Source organism: Gambusia affinis, linkage group LG07, assembly GCF_019740435.1.
Source record: "Gambusia affinis linkage group LG07, SWU_Gaff_1.0, whole genome shotgun sequence".
Lineage (NCBI taxonomy): Eukaryota > Metazoa > Chordata > Actinopteri > Cyprinodontiformes > Poeciliidae > Gambusia > Gambusia affinis.
In genome coordinates this window covers 16,512,844-16,535,680 of record NC_057874.1, presented here as the reverse complement: position 1 = coordinate 16,535,680, position 22,837 = coordinate 16,512,844, and the positions used below count along the sequence as shown (strand labels likewise).

The following is a 22,837-nucleotide window of genomic DNA, read 5'->3' as shown; positions in this document are numbered from 1 at the left end:
ATCGTTGAGTGACACCATAATTGCCAAGGTGTATGGTGACACGACAACAGACGCAATTACCCTACTTTTGACATCAATGCTCTCATTAAATGATGTCATTGAAATCTGATGCTTTGGATACACACCCAGCCACCCTGCCTACTATGCGCGCGTACACACACCTATTACGCTGACCGTGTACGGGATTTATAGGTATAAAAGTACTTGCCTGCCTGGGAATCCAAAGTAATTTTTCACTATGTGTTTTTTATTTTATTTATTTTTTTGCTTGTTTATTTTTGTTCAAGAGCCAGTGTTTTAGATGTATATCAGGTTTTTGCTAAAGTCACTATTAGCACTTTTAATTTTAAAAGTGTATAAAAATGAAAGGAAATACAGATTTTATTGTGATCATGTGCCACACTGAAAGCTTTGACGTTTTATTGTAGTCACATAATCTCTCGCTGGAAATTTTAGAAATTATTTTATCTAATGGACACAATACACTTTTCAAAAATGAAAGCAGAAGAAACATCTAATCCAGACATGGGGTCTGTCATAGAGTTTGTAGGTGGAGGAACAGAATGCAGGCAGGCTGCTGGCAGAATAAAATGAGAAGTTTATTTGGCAAATAAACTGAATTTATATTGACCAATCAAAACACTTTACACGAGAGCCACACACACACTCACAAAGGGACACCCATTCATGCACCAAAATGCAGACTGGTAGGCAAGATTGAGTAATGAGCTTTGCCAAGGGGCACACTGACAGGAGGAAGCTGGAATCATGCCCACAACTTGGAAATTTCAAGCCACTGAGCCACTTTCAAAGTATTTAAAGATGTAAATTCCAAAACTTAGAACATCGAGGACACAATCCACCAAGCCAAAGCAGAAACATGGGCTTGCGAGAGAAAACAGCAAACAACAGGAGAATCTTACAGGGCAGGAGATGAATACAGGGACTTTATATACTGGAAGAAGTGATTACTGGAGTTGGAATAAGAGAAGCTGATTAGCTGAATGAGAAGCAGCTGCAGGGCAGCATTAAACCAATAGAGCTAAATGCAGAAATTAAAAAAAATATGAGCAAACACAACAATAGTGAATGTAAACAAGCACTAAAGTAACAACAAATGCCAGATTACAAGTGACAAAGCAGCTTAGAAATGCATGCCACAGAGAAAACAGAAGGAAATAGAACCTAATGTGCATAAAAAATAAAATGACTAATATAAAGGAGAATCTCCACTCACTCAAATGCACAAAAAAGCCTAAAGTACAAAACAAAGCTATGAGATAAAAATAAAATCCTTCAACTTCAACTTGTGACATGCTGTCTTAGTTGTTTTAGACTTTAAAATATCTGCAGTTAGAGTAATAATTCAGACATTTAAAACATCTGAGATGAATACATTTGGAAAGCACCAAGCAGATTTTTTAATATTCTGGATCAATACAAAGTAAAAAAGTTAAAATGTGAAGTTTCTGAAGCTGGGGTGAAGTTTAGATAGTGGGAAAGATTCATTGTTTTGGCTGCTTTGGTTGTAGAGCTGCAGAAACCAAAGAGGCATCTTGGGGTTATCAAGTCTCCATAACAAAATCATCTACATGCCAGCTGGACTGTAAATAGTTTTGCTTTTTCCCATTACAAAAATAACATAAATGTGAGGAGTTTCCGAAACTCCAGTGGAACGCTTTCCCCCTAGAAACACACGATTTGGCTGAGATTGTGTTTTCCTGAGGAACAACTTCTCAATTCTGAGTAAAAAAACAAAAAAAACCTCATGCCCACTATATAGAGGAATACGGAGGTGGATTTGTGATGCTGCGGGCTTGTTTCTCTTTTGAAGGCCCTGCGAAGTTTGAACTCTTTGAAAGATTTTAGAAAAATAAATCTGGTGGACTCTGCCAGAACCCTTAAAGCGAGTTATCTTGGGGTCTCTCAGCAGGATTAAGATCCAAAACATATGTCCAAAACAGCAGAGAAAGGATTCACCTGACAGAACTCTGACCTTTTCCAGGACTATCTCATTCCCCCTCAGACCTGAATCCCTCAGCACTAGAGACTGTATGTTATGCAACTACAAAAAGAAAATATATATATATTTATATATATTTGAAAAGCCTTTGTGGCACCTTTACTAGTGGTTCCTATATACTTTATAAAACAGACTTGTTGGCACAGATTCAGATTTTTGGCACACCCTTGTTTCAATCATTCACCTTAACGCAAGCAGTGTGACTGCAATATTCATTTCTGTTTTCACTTAAATAGGGCTTAGAAGACCATTTACAAGGTGCTTTTGCAAAGCGTGCAAAAGTGTTTTTTTTTTATGATGTGTTAGGAGCTGCAGTTATGTTAGCTACCACTTAAATATATGCTGTAAAAATGTGTCAAGCAAATCACTCATTTTGCGTTTATTGTCACACCTAACACCTCTGCTTTACCATACGAGAGGCAAAAACAGTAAAGTCAAACGCATTCAGTAATTGTTACCACTACAGCTAATATTGTTTCACATCTTAGCTCTCGTTTTTTTTCTTTTTACTTGAATTAACACACACACGGCGACACACACACACCCCACACACAGGACACAGAAGCAGACAAACAGAAAACGCAAGCAGAAGTCAGAGCCTATAAATAAACAAAAAGGAAATTGTAAGGTTGACTTTCGCAATTACATATGTGAGGGAGAATTTACCTCCATGTAATGTTTTAACGAGCTTCAGCTAAGTAGAAGCGCTTTCGAGAAAATAGTAATAATAATTAAAAGAAAGTTCATCAGTCAAAATCCGCTCTTGATAAAACTCTATAGCGTATGAAATATTTGTTCCCGGCTCCTGTGAAAGCTTTGCAAAGATTCTTGGGTGCCATAAAACCTGAAGGCAATTAAAAGTGCTCATTTTTCACCACATTTCTAAATTCTGTAGCAATTAATCTGCCCAATTTGATTATGAACTGCACAAATTAAACAATAAAGACCTGTCTAATGAGGGATTAATTATGGGTAGTGGGAGGGGAGAGGGGCTGGAGCCGCAGCCATGTGTCAGTGTCTCCTGCAGACAGCGCAGGGCCATAAGGAAGACAAAGAGGCTCGGCATCCATGTGGTCCGGCACTGATAGGGCCCCCTCATCACAGATCAGTAGATCCGCAGCCAAGAGAGCCCATAAAAGGCCCGGCCGTAATTGAAAGTGCCAAAATCAATAGCGCTGACAGGCCTTAATTAAATTAAATATGTCTCCCATAGGAGAGGACTGGGGCCCAGGGGAAGAAGAAGGGAGAGCAGGAGCTGCTGCCTGAGTGAGCTCACTGTGAGAGGACTGCTGAGACATCCAGACTGCTTGTCCATTACGGAGCAGTGACTTTACATAACTGATAGGAGATTGTACCCAGGAGAGGTGTGTTTTGTAATGCCAGATGTTTAGAAAATGCAAAGGGAGTAATCACTGACGCTATCGTGATGTTTTGTTTACCAAACTTGACGGTGAATTTTACATGTAAACTGTGATATATTTCCAAGTGTTGTTACCTTAAGGACGTCTTTCTCTGGTCCCAGGTACGTGTTTAGAGCATAGGGTTGGTTTTTAGTTTAGTTTTATTTTTGTTTTTTTGCATAATGATGAACTTCTAATCTGTAAGAGTAAACCAAAATATTATCAAAATTGAGAAAAAGTCACTGTAAAAATGCTATACATGTGTTTCATTAGTTTCACTGCTTGCCTGCTAATCAACAACTTTATGAGTCAACAGGTTTACTTTTATAACTCTAATTGCTATCACAGAAGACAAAATACTGTGCAAGACTGACCTGTGGAAGCTCTCCGTATTTAGTCACGTTACAGTTGCAATATTTCGAACATCTTATTGCAGTTTAATGCAAGTTAAGGCAATTTCAAAGTGCACATTTAAAACAATACACTCTAGTTTCAGTGCAAAGTAATGCGCTTTACTTAGCTCCATTAATCCCATTGACTCTGACCAGATTCCCTCTCCTCGTTGAAGAAAAACACCATCACAGCATAATGCTGCCACCACCATGTTCTCTTCCCAGTTCTGGGTAATGCATTGTACAACATTTTACGATATCGTTTTAAATCTTCAAAGCACTGCAGCTATTTCAAATGTGGATTTAAGAATATGTTTTTACTGCATCCATGTTTTCAGACGTGAAGTGTGCTGTCATTTCTAAAGATTGGGTGTTTGGGCTTTCAGGATTACCATACTGCTGGTCACAGAAGGGCATCACCTGTATGAAGAAACAGAAACTCCTCATCATTTCAGGCTTTGCCCACATTTAAAAGATTATCCAGCAGGAGTCAGTGAAAGGTCACTGGCAGTGGGTTGCTGTGCGAAGAGGTGAACGAGGTGACTGCTGGGGTGGGGCAATACAGGAACCTCAACCCCTCTGGATAAACTTGAGTTGCAGACGGTTGAGACTTGTGAGATTAGAATGGAGCCAGGTCTGCTGCAGACTGGTCGGAGGGACGTGGGCACGGCGCAGCTCAGCCCCGACATTTTTCAGACAAGCCTCCCCTTTTCTCCCCCTCCTTGATTTCAACCCATCCTCTTCTGCTCTCATTTGGTTTTCTTTGACCAAGTCCACAAAGTAAAAGCAAAGAGAGCATGATGGTCAGGAAGACTTCAAACTTTTTAAAGAATAGTTTATGTGTATTGTGTCAACACAAGGGCAAAGCAAGATAGCAAGATATTTTTAAAATAGCTTGGCGAGTTATATATAGAATCTCTACAAGTGTATTTAAATATATTTAACCAAAGAAAAAATACATACCCCAAATTCTATCATATGGATTTTTATTGTAATAGAACAAAATTAATTTAATGAGTAAGCTTTGTAAAGATGACAAAGATCTTTGTTCTAAATGCTGTTTTCCAAAAACATTTATAAACAATAAAATAATTAAGAAGTGACTCTTAAATAAAAAGAATATATTATTTTCTTCTCATTATTATCAGAATGTTTTACTGCATTGGTAGGTAATAACTGATAAATACCTCCTCTTACACAGTAGGATGACAAAAATAAATAAATAAATTAATAATAATAATAATAATAATAATAATAATAATAATAATAATAATAATAATAATAATAATAATAATAATAATAATAATAATTAGCATAAAACTGTACATGTTTTTATTAGTTCCAAATGCGTGTGTTGGCGTTTCGGGGCTCCACTTCATTTAGCCAATCACCAAGCATCTTTTTAATGACCAATCACTGGGATGATTTGTTTCCCGCAGCTATTGCTTGTTTCGCGCTTATTAAGCATTTAGCGCTAATTTGATTTCTAATCAACAAGCGCACTCCGCGTCTGGGGGCCCCCACCGAAAGGATGGAGTTATCAAACGTTTCGCCATTAGTTAATCAATCCATTTTTTAGATATCATGTTAGCCAGACCAGTGATTTGCAAACGATTTCACCGTGCAAGGATGTTTAATGGCGTGAGAGAAATAAAAGGGAAGGCGATCATTTAATTTCACACCAAAAGCTGCACCACGGTTAATTGAGATTTCTTTGGCTGAGCGATGAAATGGTATAAATCTTTTAAAAAGAGAGAGAGAGAATGAGAGAGAGAGAGAGAGAGAGAGAGAGAGAGAGAGAGAGAGAGAGAGAAAAGAAAGGAAGTAAAAAGCAGCAGTTTTTATCTGGATTTTACAGCGCATTTGGGCGACAGGCTCAGGGAGTGATACGGCTGCTGGCACGGTGAAATGATTTTGATTTGGAAGTCAAGCAGGGGTCACAGCGTGAGGGATGCTGATCCTATCAGGCTGGGCGAGAGTGTGTGAGTGATGCTGGAATAATGAAGAGACGTGGAGCCTATGGAGCCTCTCAGCAACGCACCGAATACACGGTGCTGGACCATAATGTGACTGCTAAATCCAAAATGAACCCAAATGATTGAATTGCTCGGCGTTTCATTTAAACTGAATGTGCATGTGATTGGATCGGGTTGTTATGAATTGGACAGAATTGATATAAAAGGAATTTGGACCGAATTGTGCTATATTCGACCACATATTAATCGCCTTGAGATGACGTCACCTGCAATTGGCGCTACATAAATAAACTGAAGTGAATACAAAATTCCCGATAACTTATTTATTATTATTATTATTATTATTATTATTATTATTATTATTATTATTATTATTATTATTATTATTATATTTTTTTAAGTAATTGTAATAATAGTATTATTTCTATTATTATATGTTATTTTTTGGGAGAAATATTATTTATACTAAGATAAGAGTGATTTAACCAGATAAAACTTATCAATGCAAAATGTCTGGGTGATATGGCTTTCTGCCTTGGGCGGTAGGACCTGGGGGTAAAGGGAGTAAAAAACCACAAACACCAGGAACTATTAGACATTTTTAAATAAATGGGTCATTCTTCTTGTGATAATTGTGATAGGAGTATTTTTGAAATAATATCCTCAGCTTAATAGCCAATGTTCCAAAAAATAAAAAGTGTATCCATTGTTGATAATTTATTAAATTGACAACATAAAAGGCATTTCAAAGGAGAACATATCTGAATAATAATGTCCAGATACTTTAGAATAAAATCAACATGAAGCAGCTCGATATTAGGCTTGTTAAACTGAATTATTAACCAACATCACGAGTTCTTTTAAACAGTTGAAGTCTCTAAAAAGCAAAAAGGAAGGAAATCTCTCCGACTTTTTAATTTATATCTGTTGTTAGATCAAACTCTAAATTGGTTACATAATGACATTTTTAAATGCATTTATTTACTCCCAGAAAGGGTTTGTAGGAGTTTATATGGGTCCTTATACAACCAAACCCCCACAAACACTGATCAGTGTGGAAACAACTTTCATTTCTTTCACGGTGGACATACTGGAATCGTCACTCCTGTTAAAATTGCAATCACATTTCACCCCACAATGTCAAAATAAAGTGTTGCTGTAACGATTGATAATTGTTTACTGTCGCCGTTGCTTTTAGTTGGATTATCACACCAAATATTAACCTTCTTGCAGACCGTATATCAGCGTTGTCCATAAATATTAACAGTTAAAATTGTGCTTTATTGATCAGTTAAGGTTTAAACACATCGGACTGCGCCGATTGCAACAGAAGTGTAAATTTTCTCTGAAAACCGTCAACCACAAACCTAAAGTTTGTCTAATATTTCCACCTGTATCTCACGTCGGACCTTCTTAAATCACCGTGCCTGATTCTGCAGGCACATTTTTTCCTTGCAGAGCCTCTCCTCAGACAATATGCCCCCCGCTAGTCTGGCGACAGCCGAGCTGAGAGAGGTTTTTTTCCCCCTCTTCTCCTTCCCTTTCCTCTGAAGCGCAGAGAGTTTTTTATTTTTTTATTTTATCATCCCCATTTCCGCAGGGACGCATTCATCCAGTCTGTCAGCTCGGGAAAAGGTGAGGGAAGATAAATGGGGAATACAATGTACTTTATTCTTGATCAATTTAGCAGACTTGGAAAGTTAATCATTTGAGCAGGTAAACAAACACAAACTTCTACTTTAGGAGGAGTTTATTTGTGGAAGCTTTAAAATTGTTTATTTCTTTCGGCGCGCCTCGAAATCGGGACTTTATTTCTCTCCTTCTTCCTGCTTGCTGTTCTGCGAGCTTTATTATCTGTAACATTAAAATCTGGACATAACGTATAAAGTGAATGACTTGTGCCTTTTGTTTCCGTCTTGACTTAATGGAGACATGTCATTTCAGTCACACTGACAAGAACTGGCGGAACAAATGAGGCATTTTTAAGATTTTCTTTCATGTCCAAAATTATTCCATGCTGACTTTTTGTGAGCCATTTCATTGTTACTTATATTTGATCGTAAGAACAACTCCAAGTCTGCAATAAAAAAAAAAGGAAGAAGAAAAGAAAAAAGTTCCCTATGAACCGAAACAGTATAGCGGACAGGAGCTGCTGGGTTATCACATTAAACTGGAAGTAATGTTGTTTACACACATTTGAACTGGCAGCCACTCCATATTACATCGGTCATTTTGTGAAATAACCTCAAAACTGTGAGGATCATTTTCGCAAAAGACATGGGTCAAAGTTATTTATTTATTTATTTATTTATTTATTTATTTATTTATTTATTTATTTATTTATTTATTTATTTATTTATTTATTTATTTAAAAATCACTGTAGGACTCGTCTTAAACGTCTTATACACACTAATTAAAATAAATAAAGCAAAGTACATTTTTCATTTTTATATTTTAAAAACTATATTATATGCTTTTTTAAAGAGAGAGAGTCTCTCTATTTTTTGCTTTTTTGTAACAGTTCTTCGCAAAATAAAACGGATCCTTTATGCTGCCACCTGAAGCGACGAACAATTAATCCAGGAATTTGGAAATATGTACCGACTAATCCCGGACTACTTTTTCTTTCTACCGTAGACGGACGTTCACGCAGGTAGAGCTACACCTGCCACGCTGATTGGCTGGAGCGCATCCTGAAGCTTAAATGACCGAGAGGCATTGTTGCTTAGTGGCAGCAAAGTGGCCCGCTCCGCCTGATTGCGCTAATTGCTCTGAAACAGGATCCATTATGTATAATTATAGAGACCTTGGGCCGGACCGAAGGCTGCTGCTTCCATCTCTCCGCAGGGGGAAACTCACCAAGAGAAACAGTCACGGAAGCGGCTAAGTCACTTTCCTTCGAACATGTACGTGAATCTACTCATTGATAAGTAAATAAATTAGATAGCATACCTACCCGCGCGTGAGTGCTACTGTCCCCGGATGAAAAGTCATTTAACAAGGACCAAGAGCAAATATTTAACCTAAAACAACAGCAACTCCTTTTTCTTTTTTTTTTTTACATCCACTTCTCTTTTCATGTCTTTACAGTTTAAATTGACGGAGCTCGCATGAAAGGGGTTAAGACAACTTTCGGAGGCGGCAACAATGAGGTCTTTGTCTGCAGCCCCTGCCCCCTGAGGAGGAATCAAAGGTAGTTTATGAAGTTAAAGAAAGGCCCGATGGGCCTTAAACCTTTTTTCTGTAACTTAACTCGGCCCTCATTTGTTGCCCCGGGATTTAAATAAAACGGGATGGTAATCGTCTTCTCCGTGGCACATCAGTCTCTCTCTCTGCCTCTCTGTCTCTTTTTTTTCTTTTATAAAGGCTCGAGTTTGGGATGTTGAATGGCACCAAAGTCCCCCTGCTGCCACATGAAGCTAAAATATACAAAAGTTTTAGTATTTTTGCTAAAATATACTATATGCATATATATATAATTGTGTTTTAGTGACGACTGAAGAAAATGTGTCCGTGAAGCAGACATTTGTTGTTGGTTTATAATTAAAAATGAAAATCGTCTTAACATGTTTATAATGTTACAAAACAAACATACACGCTATTTCGTATTTAATTCTTTTTTTTTTTTTTTTTGCATAAATATCAGCAGCCTAAACTGAGGCTGCTTCGTGCCAAACATTAGTCATCTCAATTCGCCCCTTAATTATTTTACTCATTAGTCATGTCTCGCCTTCTTTTGATACCTCTGTTGTTGTTGTGCATCTTTTTATTTTTTATTTTTTGTAAATTAAGTATTAAATAGTCGTTTAGTACCTTACTTTGGCACTGGCAGCGTTGCTGACGAATTATAATGTTCTGGATTCCACTTGTGATTTTGAATGAAATTTGAATTATTAGTCCTGTAAATATTATCAGGAGATATTTACAACTAGAAATGTGACAATAACTGTCACATTTCTTAAGAGTCAGTTGGCCCTAAAGTGGATCAAAAGCAGAATAAATGAAAATAGTGGAATGGGGTATTCAGAAAATAATGTGCATTTCAGTACAGCAATTATAATTATATAGCAATTTCTTAACATTTTTATTCAGATATGTTTTCCACGATTCTAAATAAATTGGTAGGCAATAGCTTATTCACATTAATGCGAAACGTGTTTGTTTACATGTACGAAATGGCAGTATGAAGGAACGAAGTGGCAATGCACACTGGTGGGGGCCAATTGATCTGGAGCTTCAGAAGTCATCAGCTGATGCCTCCTGTGTCTTAGTGTAAAGGTACACTCCTGCACTAAGGACCAGGTAAGTGTTTGAGCCCCCAGGCAGAGAGGTCTTCTGTCGGCTGACGGAGTCCTGGAGCATCGGGTCTCTTTTAAAAGTGTTCCGTGTTGCATGTTTTGGGGGGGTTTTTTTTAAGTGTTTCCAAACGCACAGCTGCACAAAGCACATGCATCATCTGCAAATGCGAACTAAGACAATAATCACCTGCAGCTGTCAATTAAAGTCCAAAACAAAACAAAAAAAACCGAGTACCTACCTTGATTTTCATTACTTTAGCAGTCAAGTTCTCGTTAAAAACTAACATCGCTTTTCATCCTCTCAACCGGTCACGACAAGTCTCTCTCTCTCTCTCTCTCTCTCTCTCTCTCTCTCTCTCTCTCTCTCTCTCTCTCTCTCTCTCACACACACACACACACACACAAATAGCAGATTATTTACCTTATCTGGCTATCTTTATTGCTTTGCAGGAAAGGTCTGCCGGGCGACTCGGTCGCAAATCATTATGTCACCTTGAATGTTAATTGCACCTTATGAGAAGCGGGTCTTTTTTTAAAATGTTTTAACCATTTCAAACCACCGCAACAAGCCCAGACTTAATGAGGCGGCGTACCGCCAAAAAGGGAGGGAGGTGTCCCCCTGACCATGGAGAGCCGCACCAGCAGCTCTCCGTCCATCCACAGCCACGGGTCAGCGGCGGTGTGGAGATGTTATTACGTGCGTTCCAGGAATCCTTCATTACGTCGCCGCTGCCTGCGCCGCTCGCACAAACCTGTGGGCGCCGACTCCCTTCCTCCATATATACACATAGACTGACATTACATGACTCTGGCGCTCATTTGAATAGATGCAGCGGCATGTGATCAGCTGTGAGGACGGACTAATTTCTCGCGCTGAATGGCTCAGTGTCCCTGGGCTAGGGCGGACAGAGGAAGAGGAGGAGGAGGAGGAGGAGAAGAAGAAAGAAAAGGAGGAGGACGACGAAGAAGAGGAGGAGAAGGAGAAAAGGAAAGAGGGGGAGGAGGTGCCGCGCTGTTGTTTTTTTTTTCCCCCTTTCTCCCAATAGTCTCCCTAAAAGTGCAGCCCTTTGATCCGGGCCGCTGCTGGCGCCTAAAAACAACATAAGTTGTCTGCCCATTAGAGAGACTGACAAATCGTGACAGATTGTTTATGCGTGGTAATTAGCAGTGCTGACGCTATAGCCTGAGAACTGATACAATAAAAAAAAAGACTCTACCTGCATTCACTGCAAGGGAGTTTAGATAGATAGATAGATAGATAGATAGATAGATAGATAGATAGATAGATAGATAGATAGATAGATAGATAGATAGATAGATAGATAGATAGATAGATAGATAGATAGATAGATAGATAGATAGATAGATAGATAGATAGATAGATAGATAGATAGATAGATAGATAGATAGATAGATAGATAGATAGATGTAAAAATTCTACTTTTGTATCCTTTCAAGACATGAGTACATGTCTTGTACATTCCAGGAAGACTGACGTGAGTATTTCTTCTTGCATAAAACTGTCCATGTCATTAAAAAAATCATTTAAAAATTTTAAAAGAACTGGACAAGTGAAAACAAAAGGCTGGACATAGACGTATTCTGACATTGAATCAAAAAATATTCACCAAGATTTATTGTGTGTTGTAGTGTCCTTTAATGGGAATTTGATATGACATGCATTTGTTTGGGAGTAATGGGAACAGAAATACTTTTCTGCCCTACCATCACAAATGTAAACATGTAGACTATAATGATGTGTTGTCAGAGAGCAAAACTCCAGACGGGACTGTCTGGCGCAGAACAGAAATAGATCTGTGGAAAAGAAATCACGATTTAGCACAGTGGTGGTGCTGTGATGCTGTGGAGGCAGCCTCTCTTCCAGTAACCATGGAAACTTCACCAGAATGCAGAAGGAAATCTTGGAATTAACTCTTTCATGTCAATAAGAAAAAAAATTCTGGTGATCTCTACCAAAAACCTGTTAGCCAGCATTTTTTGTGTTCATGCCTCTAATTCAAGACACATTTCTCCCTAGAGAAATGATTTATCAGAGGCAATATCAACCTTCTCCCATCTATGGGTGAGCTGAAGAGGATATGCTCTCTGGACAATTTGGAGATGTGTGCTTCAATCGTGTAAATTAGCCAAAGGGCTGCCCTATTGGCAAGATGGAATTGTACACCAAACCAAACCTTTTGCTGGTGTTAAATTTTGCTCTTGTGATATTTTGTTTTCTTGCCAAATTCTGTGGAGTAAAACATTTTTCGTGTTCAATGATGCGGCTGTAATAAGATGTGAATTTATTATTCATCTTAAAGAGTGCCAAGAAACGTGTCCACATTTCAGTACTAAAAAAGAATGACAAGGTCTAGCCAGCAAGCTGGTCTTAATTTGATTAGCTCCAATAAATGACACTTCTTGCTGCTGTTTTCAGAAAAAATGGCAACTTCCTGGAATAGATTTTAAAAGTTTGATGTCATGTTATGATTAGCTTGGGCTCACTCACTAATTTTGACATAAAAGGACAAACCAGGTGCCAAAAATGACAACTGTGTAGAATTACACTAATTTAGCTGTGCAAGCATATTTTAAACTTGTCTTTACATTAAACACAGCAGAATCATCGATTGGAGTCAGTCCAAACACTCTGGTTAAAATGTAACAGTGTGTTTTAGCAGTATAAGAAAAAAAATCTTATTCTTTCTGTTCTTGGATATAATTAGGACTAAAACGCCATTTGGGAGCGCTTACTCTTGATTACACCACGGACCATAAAGAGTTTGTTTTGTTTACGTGTATTTGAAGTCGGTTATATTGTTAAATTTCCTCTGTCTGATTTTCTTTTTTTCTTTTTTTTAAACCCCACATCTCACTCGGGCCGGCCCCCTGTCCACGCTGATTGGCCGCCTCTCTCTCCACGCCTGCTTTATTATAAAGCTCTTCGCTCCAATCTGGCCGCATAAACATGAGGATGCCGTCACTTTAGCAGAACTCTTCCCACTGGTCGCAGTCACAGTCGAGACTTGAAAAAAAGTCGTCTCTCTTAAAGTTGCGACAAAACTTTTAGAGACTTTAACTTTCGTCTCTCTCTTTTTGTATTTATTTATTTATTTTTTTCTTTTACTTGCGCACAGTCGGGACCTGTATGGCCCCATCGACCGCTATGTCAGCACTGACTGCCGGTGTGAAAAGCGAAGACCTCTCCCCCCGATCGGTGCTCGTCAATAGAGGCGAAATGCAGACCAGCCTGAGCCCCGCAGAGGAGAACGGGAAACCCAAAGTCGCGATCCTGCCTTTCAGCGTGGAGGCGTTGATGGCTGACAGGAAGCCCACCAGAGAGGTGCCATCTCCGGACGGCGCGGCCGGGACGTCCCAGTCGCTGAGGAAGGGGACGCGGATGGGCGCCTTCGCCGGTCTAGACGCTTCTGTTCCCGCTTTGCCGATGAACTCTGCGTTTTCTGTCGGCGACATTATGAACATGTCCGATGATGTGCTGATTAAACCCGAGAGCCCGGATAGTCAAGAGAGGACTTCGTGGATCCAAAGTCCACGTTTCTCCCCGACACCCCCACGTAAGTCCCACTTAAAAATGCCTGTTGTGAGAATTACGCATGGATTAAGTTTATAATGCACATAATGTAAAAACTAACGCGTAAATTTAAAAGATCAAAATATGCCAACCCAATTTCTTTTTTCGCAAAGCGTTCAGTTTCGAAAAGGTACTAAATTATTATTTTGGTAACCGGGTCGCTTTGTTGTCGTTGCAGGACGCTTGAGTCCTCCCGCCTGCCCGCTGCGCAAACACAAGACAAACAGAAAGCCTCGGACTCCGTTCACCACGTCCCAGCTGCTGGCCCTGGAGAGGAAGTTCCGCCAGAAGCAGTACCTCTCCATCGCGGAGCGCGCAGAGTTCTCCAGCTCCCTCAACCTCACGGAGACCCAGGTGAAAATCTGGTTCCAGAACAGAAGAGCCAAGGCCAAGCGCCTCCAGGAGGCAGAACTGGAAAAACTGAAAATGGCAGCGAAGCCCATGTTGCCCCCGGCCTTCGGGATCTCCTTCCCCCTCGGCGCACACGTTCCGGCGTCCTACGCGGGGTCGCACCCGTTCCAGAGGCACTCGCTGCCGGTGTCTCCTGTGGGACTGTACGCCGCGCATGTGGGATACAGTATGTACCACCTGGCTTGACAGGGGTGAGGGGTGAGACGGGGGACACACACAAAAGAAAGAGGGCACCAGCAGGACTACGTTTCACAGAGAGATTGAGCCCCTTTTGGACCAATGATGCGACAAATGAGAAAAGCATCCAGGTGGGGAGGTCAGTGTCGCGTCTGGTCAGGGAAGGTGGAAGCAAGGCCTCCTAACGGACCCACTCTGACGACGCTGTGTTCCCTTCCGTTTCGACCTGGCTAGTAAATTCCCACAGTGTGTGTCATTTTAATCTCAAGTCTGAGATGTGTCAGACAAGATTCTCTGAAGATGGATTTTTTTTTCTTTTCTTTTTTTTTTTTTTTGCAAATATGGAAGACGACTTGCAACCTTCAAACGTATTTTGACCTTAAAGTCAAGTGTGGACATTAAACAGGGCGTCCTTGACAGCCAGGTGAAAGGTGACAAACCTTTTTTTCCAGAGATCAAGGCGCAGCTTGACATATTTTTTTTGTACCTACAAACTTTGACTGGGCTTAAAAAAGACAAGCTGATGTCAAACTACACTAACAACTCCACAGCTTTGGAATCGGCGTTTTTCTATTTTGTTTTCATGTTTTACTTTCATATAAATGCGCAACCGCAGCGTCTTATTTAGTCCGTAAAATCTGGAGAATCACAGCGTTTGTTTTTATTTTTTTCTTAATAACAGCACTGTCTGTTGTTTCATTGGTTCCCTTATTTTGGAAGGGGGAAGTGTACTGTAAAGTAATGTATATTTGAAAAAAATATCCTCATTTATATTCTGAATATATTTGTGACATAACTTAACAATAAATTGTTTATTCTTTTTTCTCCATGTTTTTCGTTTTAAATTGCGCTTTTTCATTTTAACTGCAGAAGGTCTTCCTTAAACCTATTTTCAATATATTTTAGAGCCATTTAACCGAAAACAAATTCTGTTTAGTGTTATAGATTTTAAACAAGAGATTTGGGTTAAAAAGCTGAACTCTTCCAAGCGGGTGACTTTCAATGTGTTCACGGGTTATGAAGTGAAAAAGGGCAAATTTTCAACTTTTTATTTTTTTATTTTTTTATAAAGACTTGTCTACACAAAAGACTTGTGCAAATCTCACAAGTTGGAGTATGAGACTCATTGTCGCTGGTCAAACTTAAACATCTTCAGAAAAATGCATATTAGGTGAAAACAAGGTGCCTTAAGAAAAATATAGGTAGGCCTATATGTAAAAAAAAAAAACGAGTTACTTAAATATCACAAAGAAAACTTCTGATCTCATTCGATCCCTGTCATGATCTCTGTTTCAGTTCATCTCAGTGACGTTTTGAAGTGGATTTAATCAAGTTCCATGTTTTTCTACGAAGAAGTTACAACGATGATGCTTTTGTGCCGATTCCAGTTTTTCGGTTTCTTCCAATTTTGACCGATTACTTTTTTTCCCCTATGGTGTATAACTGAGAAAACGTCATTCCCCTGTTGGGGGTAGTTGTTTTGAACCCAACTAAAACGAAAGAACTTGAACACTGAGTATTTAGGTATTAGAGGAAGTCTTTCTGATTTTCAGGACTGAAAAGTTGTCATGAGTTTAATGAATGATGGGGGTGGCAGGGTTCGATTTATTGAACACTTGATCTGCTGATCTATCAGGGTCGATTGGAAAACTGGTCAGTTCGATTTTGTGTTCGGTACATCTCGATATTTTCTTAGCTGTGGGTGTTTTTCTTTTCGCCTTTGAATCGCCTAACCCAGATATTAAAGGCGCCAGATGGAAGCAGGAGGAAGAGTGGGTGGCGGACAATCACTTTTGCTGACTTCAAACCACAGAGATATATTCTGAAAATTGCCTCTCTTGGGTGGAAATTGCTCGTAAACAATCCGCCGTGTGACTGTCATTACGTGCGTTTAAGAGTGTAAAGTGAGCCGGGTGGCGATTCATTACAACATGAGGTGGACTGAGCCATTTGTCGGTGTGAGTCTGGAGAAGAGTTTCTGACGCCCTGGAGTAAACGCAGGCAGAAAAGTATCCGAACAGAAACTTAAAGTCATTTTCTGCCATCAGGGAGGAGGGAGGGGGATGAGAGGAGAGGGATCAGATAGGAGGGTTGGGGGGGAAATTACAGACCGCTCCTCGGCGCTTTTAAAGGCTTTCTTCGGACTTTCCTGCCATTCAGGCAGGGGTTAAACTGGAGTAAAATAATTGCTGTAATGAGCAAAGGCAATCTGCCGCAGACAGAGGCCGGCTCCAGCGAGGCTGTAGCTCCAGGCAAGGCGGAACTTTTATCATTCCTAAAATGTCAACGGGGGACTGGGACGGGCAACACGCTCAGCTCAGAGCGCTGTGGTGAAGCAAGTAACCAGGGCAAGAGCCTCTCCACTTATTCAGGTACAATCCTTTTATTCGTTTTCATTATTTATCGCTTAGACTCATTTCAAAAGTGTTTGATTTTTCTTCGACTCGGCTCCTCAGATCACCTCCGCTCCGTCTCGTCCAGCATGCAGGCACGAATTAACGTATAATCCCCGACAATAAGTTCAAATCACACGGATGGACGCTCCTTCTGAAAAGAGCAGAAACTTGACACAAAGGAGCCAAAGGAGACCGGTCCTCTCTTCTGAAGCCTTTCATTCCTTTGTCCCCCACAGCTCTCTATCCTGCCAGGGGCCAAACACAAAACAAAAGTCGCTTGTTTATGTCGTGGAAAAGATCACAGGAGGTTTTTCTTAACTCCGTGGTAAAACCTCTTGATCCCCAAAGGAGGCAAATAGGTTATTATCGTGGATAAATGATTATAAAAAGAAGACGACTTTAACCGTTGAATGGGCGGAGTATTATGGGCAATTTTAGCTTGTAAATGTAACCAGTGTCTTTTTAAAAGCTTGTTTTCCCCGCTAAACACGTGTCTTCTTTTAGAGTTACATGTGAAAAAAATTGAAAGAGACTGACAAAAAAAAAGTAAGCTGTCATATTTCTTTCAGAAACTCATCAAATGAGCACTTGATTTATTTCCCCTCCCCCCCCCCCCCCATGCATAATACATAACACATCTAATGAGCCCTAAGCAATTTTTAACTTTTAGGCCTAATACTGTACACAATTACTAGTATGACTCACTATAACTCAAATAACCCCAAAGACTTTAAAATTCGATCGTAATAAGCTATGCTTAGTCTCATATTATACGAAGAAAAAAAATTATAATAATTCGGCTTTAAATGTGAGATTAAGTGATATTTAAGTATTTTGGGGGAAAAATATTTCAGTTCATCACAACTGCTTAACAACAAATAAAGCAATTGAAAAGCAGTGGTTTAGGTGTCGTTTTACTAGTACGAAATGGAATCAGAGATGTACGAAACGGCTTCACTTTTGAAAAGACCATCCGTATTCGCAAATTTTTATCAAACAGTAAAATCATATTTAGTGATTTTACTTATACGACGTTACATAAAAATATCAGTAAAATCCCAAAAATAAAATTAAATAAAATAAAATAATCACTAGCGGCATTTCTTCTTCAGCATTACTTTAAAGAACTGGCCTTTCACTGGTTCACAACCGGCATCCTCCATGACAGATCCCACACCACCACCTTCTGTCCGCAGACAGATTAACAGAAGATACACCGCAGCTGTAAACACGCATATGGAACCACGAGTGCACTACAGGCTCGTTTTATTCCCATATCAAAAATATTATTATTATACATATAATGTACGCAACTATCAGCCGTTCTTTGATCTCATTACGATTTCCTAAAAGCAAAATAAAACCATATAATTAATAGAATCACTTATAATGCAAAAATGAAATCATTTGAATTGAAAAAAAAAGTGCGCCAGTTTCACCTGTTTATCTCCATGTGTGTAACTGCATGCCTGTCCAGCGCCGCATGCAGCCTATAATAACTCCACATGAACGTGATAAATCATGGCTCAAAGATAGCCACCATCGGCAGTTTCTTGCGGATGTCTCTCCACTAAAAGCAAGGAGGCTAATAAAACCTGGCCTCCTGCAGAAAACCAGATGTTCACGTTTTGACGGGAATGTACAGCAAAATCACAGCGCATGTTTTCAAAAATGAAAAATCGCAGTAGGTTTTTACCATGGAGTCAGCTCTGAGAGAAAAGAAGAGATAAGAAGAGATGTAAATCGACCTACTTTTTTTTTCTTGCGTGATTGTATTTCGGCTGCTGAAACCTCATTTAAGCGGATGGATATAAAATCGATATACATTTTTACACAATCACCATAGTTGTTTTATTATTTCAAGTGTATACGCTATTTGAGTTATTCTACATGGGATATGATGGTCTATGTAGGATGACAAAAATCTTAACCCTACTGCAATGATGAGAAAATTAGTTAATGGATACCACTAGAGGGCAGCACCGTCTTGACCTCCATGTCATGAAAGGTTGACATGTTTTGCCCTTTGCTCAGCCATTTTTGTGCTGAGCAGAGACAAGAATAAAGTTTTCAACTACGAATTTGTTCAATCTTTTCACACTACATTAAAATTAAATGTGTTATTCATCATTATGTAAGCCAAAAACCATGTAAGATGTCTTTAGCAGGGCAAGAATATAAACAACGTGATAGGTCCTTTGCTATTGAGACAACATTACTGTAAATGGCAATGAAAGTGCAAAATGCTATGAAACCCACCCCTGAAAAACTCTGAAACACAAAACACATGACTGCCAGTTTGGTGTATGGCTGCACTGTATTAGAAGCATCAGAGAAAAGCGAGAAAAAGTCAAAGCCCAACTGATAAGCTGCCAAAAATCAAAAAATGGCAAGAGGAAAGCTACTGTTCAAAGGAAGTCATAAGTCTAACTTACAGTTTGTCACAACAAACACATGGAACAAGGTGTTGTGGTCAGATGACACAAAAAGGTAACATTTCATCAAATAAAATGTGGAAAACTATCGTTATACCTCTGAGCACACAATTTCCATAGTGAAACATGGTGGTGGCAGCATTGTTCTGTGGAAGTACAGCAGGAGGTCACAGGATTAAATTCAGGTGTGCTGGTGCAGAAATGCTTCTAAAAGTAGGAGGACAGTGGGATTTTTTATTTTTATTTTTTGGAAAATCTTAAAAAAAACCAAACCAAAACAAAAAAAACTGGAATAACTAATCACCCACTTTAATCCAAGTACAGTTTGATCACCCTGAAAGTTACTTGGGCGTACCAGAGTAAAGTGGGATGAATACACAACAAATGGCACTCTTTTGCCTGATTTTTATTTTTTTTTATAAGAACATTCAAAACCATATATTCTTTTTACTTAAAAATCCCAATATTATAGATGGAACTTTGGTTTATAGTGTCACCAAAAGTGGAAACGGTAGAGGGGGAGACTTTAGCAAGGCTCTGCAGCGAGATAAAGTGAACACCTAGTCTTGACACTAGTGTCTTGGATTTTCTGAAAACATACTTTTAGCCCTTATCAGTATATAAATCAACAGCCTAATAAGGTATATTTAGTGTACACAGGAGGACAACATTGTTTACCACAACACAGCCTCTCAATCGCCTGGTTTACTGACGAGCACAATTATTATAAACAGAGTAGAGAATGTGCCGGTCATCTATTGGGGGAAACATTTCCTTATGCGCACTAATGAGGCAACACTTCTCTAAAAAAATGCAATAAAAGTGCTAAATGTGATGGAAAATTGCCTGAGAGCCCTATAAAAGAATCAGAATCTCAAACTGCATGGCCGCTACTTTAATGTGAATAAGTTTGTGATGTGTTCTTTATAAGGGAATTTTATTTTAACAAAGCAGAGAATGATTACTGATTGCACAGCATTTGGGTTTTTTTTTTTGGGTGCAGTACCTGAACATTGCATTGCCACGGCCGCCTGCGGTTTTAATGTTCTGTTCTAGTTTTGCTTTTAAGAGTAGGTGCATTGTGCTGCCCTATAATTATGATTAATAAGAACTGCAATTAGGCTTTATGAGCGTACTGTGGACAGGTTTTCTCAATAAGCCACATGGTGCTGACTAACAGTTTGGTCCTTTCAGGGTCAGTTTATTATAGCTGCGAGGAGTTCAGACATGATGGTTCAGAAGCAGGGTCTACTTGGAACAAACTATAAATTGGTTTGATGGATTCTAGGGATTCTTCACGGAGCAGATGTGACTCGGTTTCTGTTTCCAACAAACAGTTTTCAACATGGCAAGCTGCCTGCTGGATATGGATCCAATAACTGATCAACATTTTTGAAAAGACTAAATATTGGAGTGCTAAAATTTGACAATGATTTTACTCAAATATATAATGCTTTTAAAAGGTGTTCAGAATTTGTCAGATCTTACATGGATGTATCACCTTCATGTGGTGACCTGACCAGCCCTAGACAGCCCATAATAAACCCCACAGCCTGTTACTGTCACTATCATGTTTCACGGAGTGTTTATGCTGAGAAGAAATTATAGATGAGTGGATTTTTTTTTTTTGCTCATTACATTTGAAGGCAATTGGGTTCATTTGATTTTATTTAGGGGTACCAGGGTCAACAGGGCATGCATTTTTCTTAATCTGCTTCACAATTATCCAGCACTTTGTCTTGGTCTACTAAACAAAATTTAAGTAAGATACCTTGAAGGTTATGGTTGACTGATGAAATGTGGAAAACGTAAGAGGATGTGAATACTTTTTCAAGGCACTTTTCACAGTCAGAGAGATTAATAATCAATAAAGTTTTGTCTTAAGCTAATGAAGCATTAAAAATGTGAACAGTTCTTCTTCCAGTGTGGTACCTGGTTGACTAGCACCATCTACTGATCGATCAGAGTACCTTAAACCTGCTGCCAAAAGAAGGCCATAACTGCAACTCTACCTGTTCCTGAAAGCCCTCATGATTCTAACTTAAAAAGTGGATCAACTGTGTGATTATTAACAGCAACCATCAGCTAAAGCTAGCTAAAGGGACAGACTGCAGTGGTGAAACATAACCATGGAAACTCGGGTCAGAATGAAGATTTTTACGTGAATTACTGAGGAACAAAGCAAAGCAGCAGAATCTTTGATCTAAGTATGGAATCAGAGAAGTATTAGTTCTGGTTAGTATAGTATACTTAGTATACTAGTATATATTTAGCATAGTTAGTAGTATAATTTTTTAAATGACATCAGTGAACTGATGATTCAGTCGTTATTATAGAACAAACACTGTGACGTTCGAATAGTTTCTACTATTAAAGACCTGACTCAGTTGAAACTAGCCTTGTTTTCAGTAATAGAGTCGTCCAAAACGTTCTTCTCCTCAGGATTTCACAACTTTGGCTAACTTAAAATCAATAAGTCATGGCTCATTTGGTAAAAAGTAGATCCGAATGTGCGTTTAAACTGTGCGTTTAAACTGTGAAAGGTCACATCAGGATATGTAATGAATCGTCATTGATATTTCTATCAGTCCATGTCAGTAATTTTAAAAAGTATAGCCAATGCTTATTGCTGTCTTGTTGTCTTTGTGTATGTGATTTGGTGAGGGGTGTGGTGTTTAACTGAAGCAGAGAATAAATGTGACCTATGTGGTTGTTTTTTCCAGGTGTCCAAAGGGTAGGCAAACATATAATATCAACAACGTTTGGTTATTAGCCATTGCAGCAATATTAGTATCAGATAACCAAAGGCTAATGTGATGGATGGTAGAGTTCTTTAGGGTGGAAGAAGATAGCAGCCACTGTTTTAGCTCTTGTATTTATTTCTGTTATTCCAATATGTTGAGGTCAGACACTTTTAAAGCAGCTTAAGCATCAGTGAAATCCATGATAAACGTTCTGGCCAAAATGCCGAAATCCATTTGTGATGCAGGATGAAAATGGTAAGTGATTTATTTACAATTTAAAAAAAAAGTGCCACCATGTAAGCAAGTGGTAATTAAGTAAACCTTATTTGAAAGTATATGAAATAGTTCAAATAAACCACAAAGTGATTAACATTGTAAATAGGCATAACAAGACAACAACAGAAAAACATAAAAGTACACACAAAAACACATACATTGAAAATCATACAGCCAAAATCAAGTTAGAAGCCAGTCTAATTCAGTTTTCATGATTTGAGTTGTCTGTGTGCTTATTTAGGTTTCTGTCAGTTGAGTTTGTTGTCCTGTCTACCCTTGACTGAGCCCAGCTGCGTCTAGTTCCCTTGATTACCCTCTGTGTATTTAAATCCACCTGTGGCTATTGTTCATTGTTGGGTCCTCAATTGATGTCATTGTTTCTAGCTGAGTTACTAGTCACTACTGGTGTTTGAGCTCTTAGCCATCTGCTCACCTGTGCTGTCTAAATTTAGTGCTTAATTCTTCATTATACCATCATTCCCACTGTGTCTACCTCACCACTCTACTACAACAAAGCATGACACTCCAGCTGGTTCATTAAAACACTTAACAGATTCAAAAAAGCACAAAAAGAGAAGGCAACAAATTCCACAAACCTGGGTCCTCTGTTCAAAATGTATCTCTTTCTATCTAAAAATGTATTCTGGGAATCTTTGACAGCCTTTGACCAGAATATGCTGCAGGGGATTGGGAATCCTCTCTAGAGCGTTATCTAT

At 39.0% G+C, this 22,837-nt stretch overlaps 1 protein-coding gene across 1 annotated transcript; it reads left to right on the top strand.

The window, feature by feature from the left end:
- Positions 1-13,039: 13,039 nt before the first annotated feature.
- msx1a (muscle segment homeobox 1a) lies at positions 13,040-15,099 on the top strand. Its single transcript, XM_044122493.1, has 2 exons — positions 13,040-13,665; positions 13,861-15,099. The coding sequence occupies exons 1-2, from the start codon at positions 13,239-13,241 to the stop codon at positions 14,277-14,279; spliced, it is 846 nt and encodes a 281-aa protein (XP_043978428.1). The 5' UTR covers positions 13,040-13,238; the 3' UTR covers positions 14,280-15,099.
- Positions 15,100-22,837: the final 7,738 nt, after the last annotated feature.

Excerpts from the sequence above, each read along its gene's own strand:
- msx1a (XM_044122493.1), top strand. The coding sequence starts at position 13,239 with ATGGCCCCATCGACCGCTATGTCAGCACTGACTGCCGGTGTGAAAAGC. Across the intron at positions 13,666-13,860 it reads TTTCTCCCCGACACCCCCAC|GACGCTTGAGTCCTCCCGCC; the intron begins GTAAGTCCCACT and ends TTGTCGTTGCAG.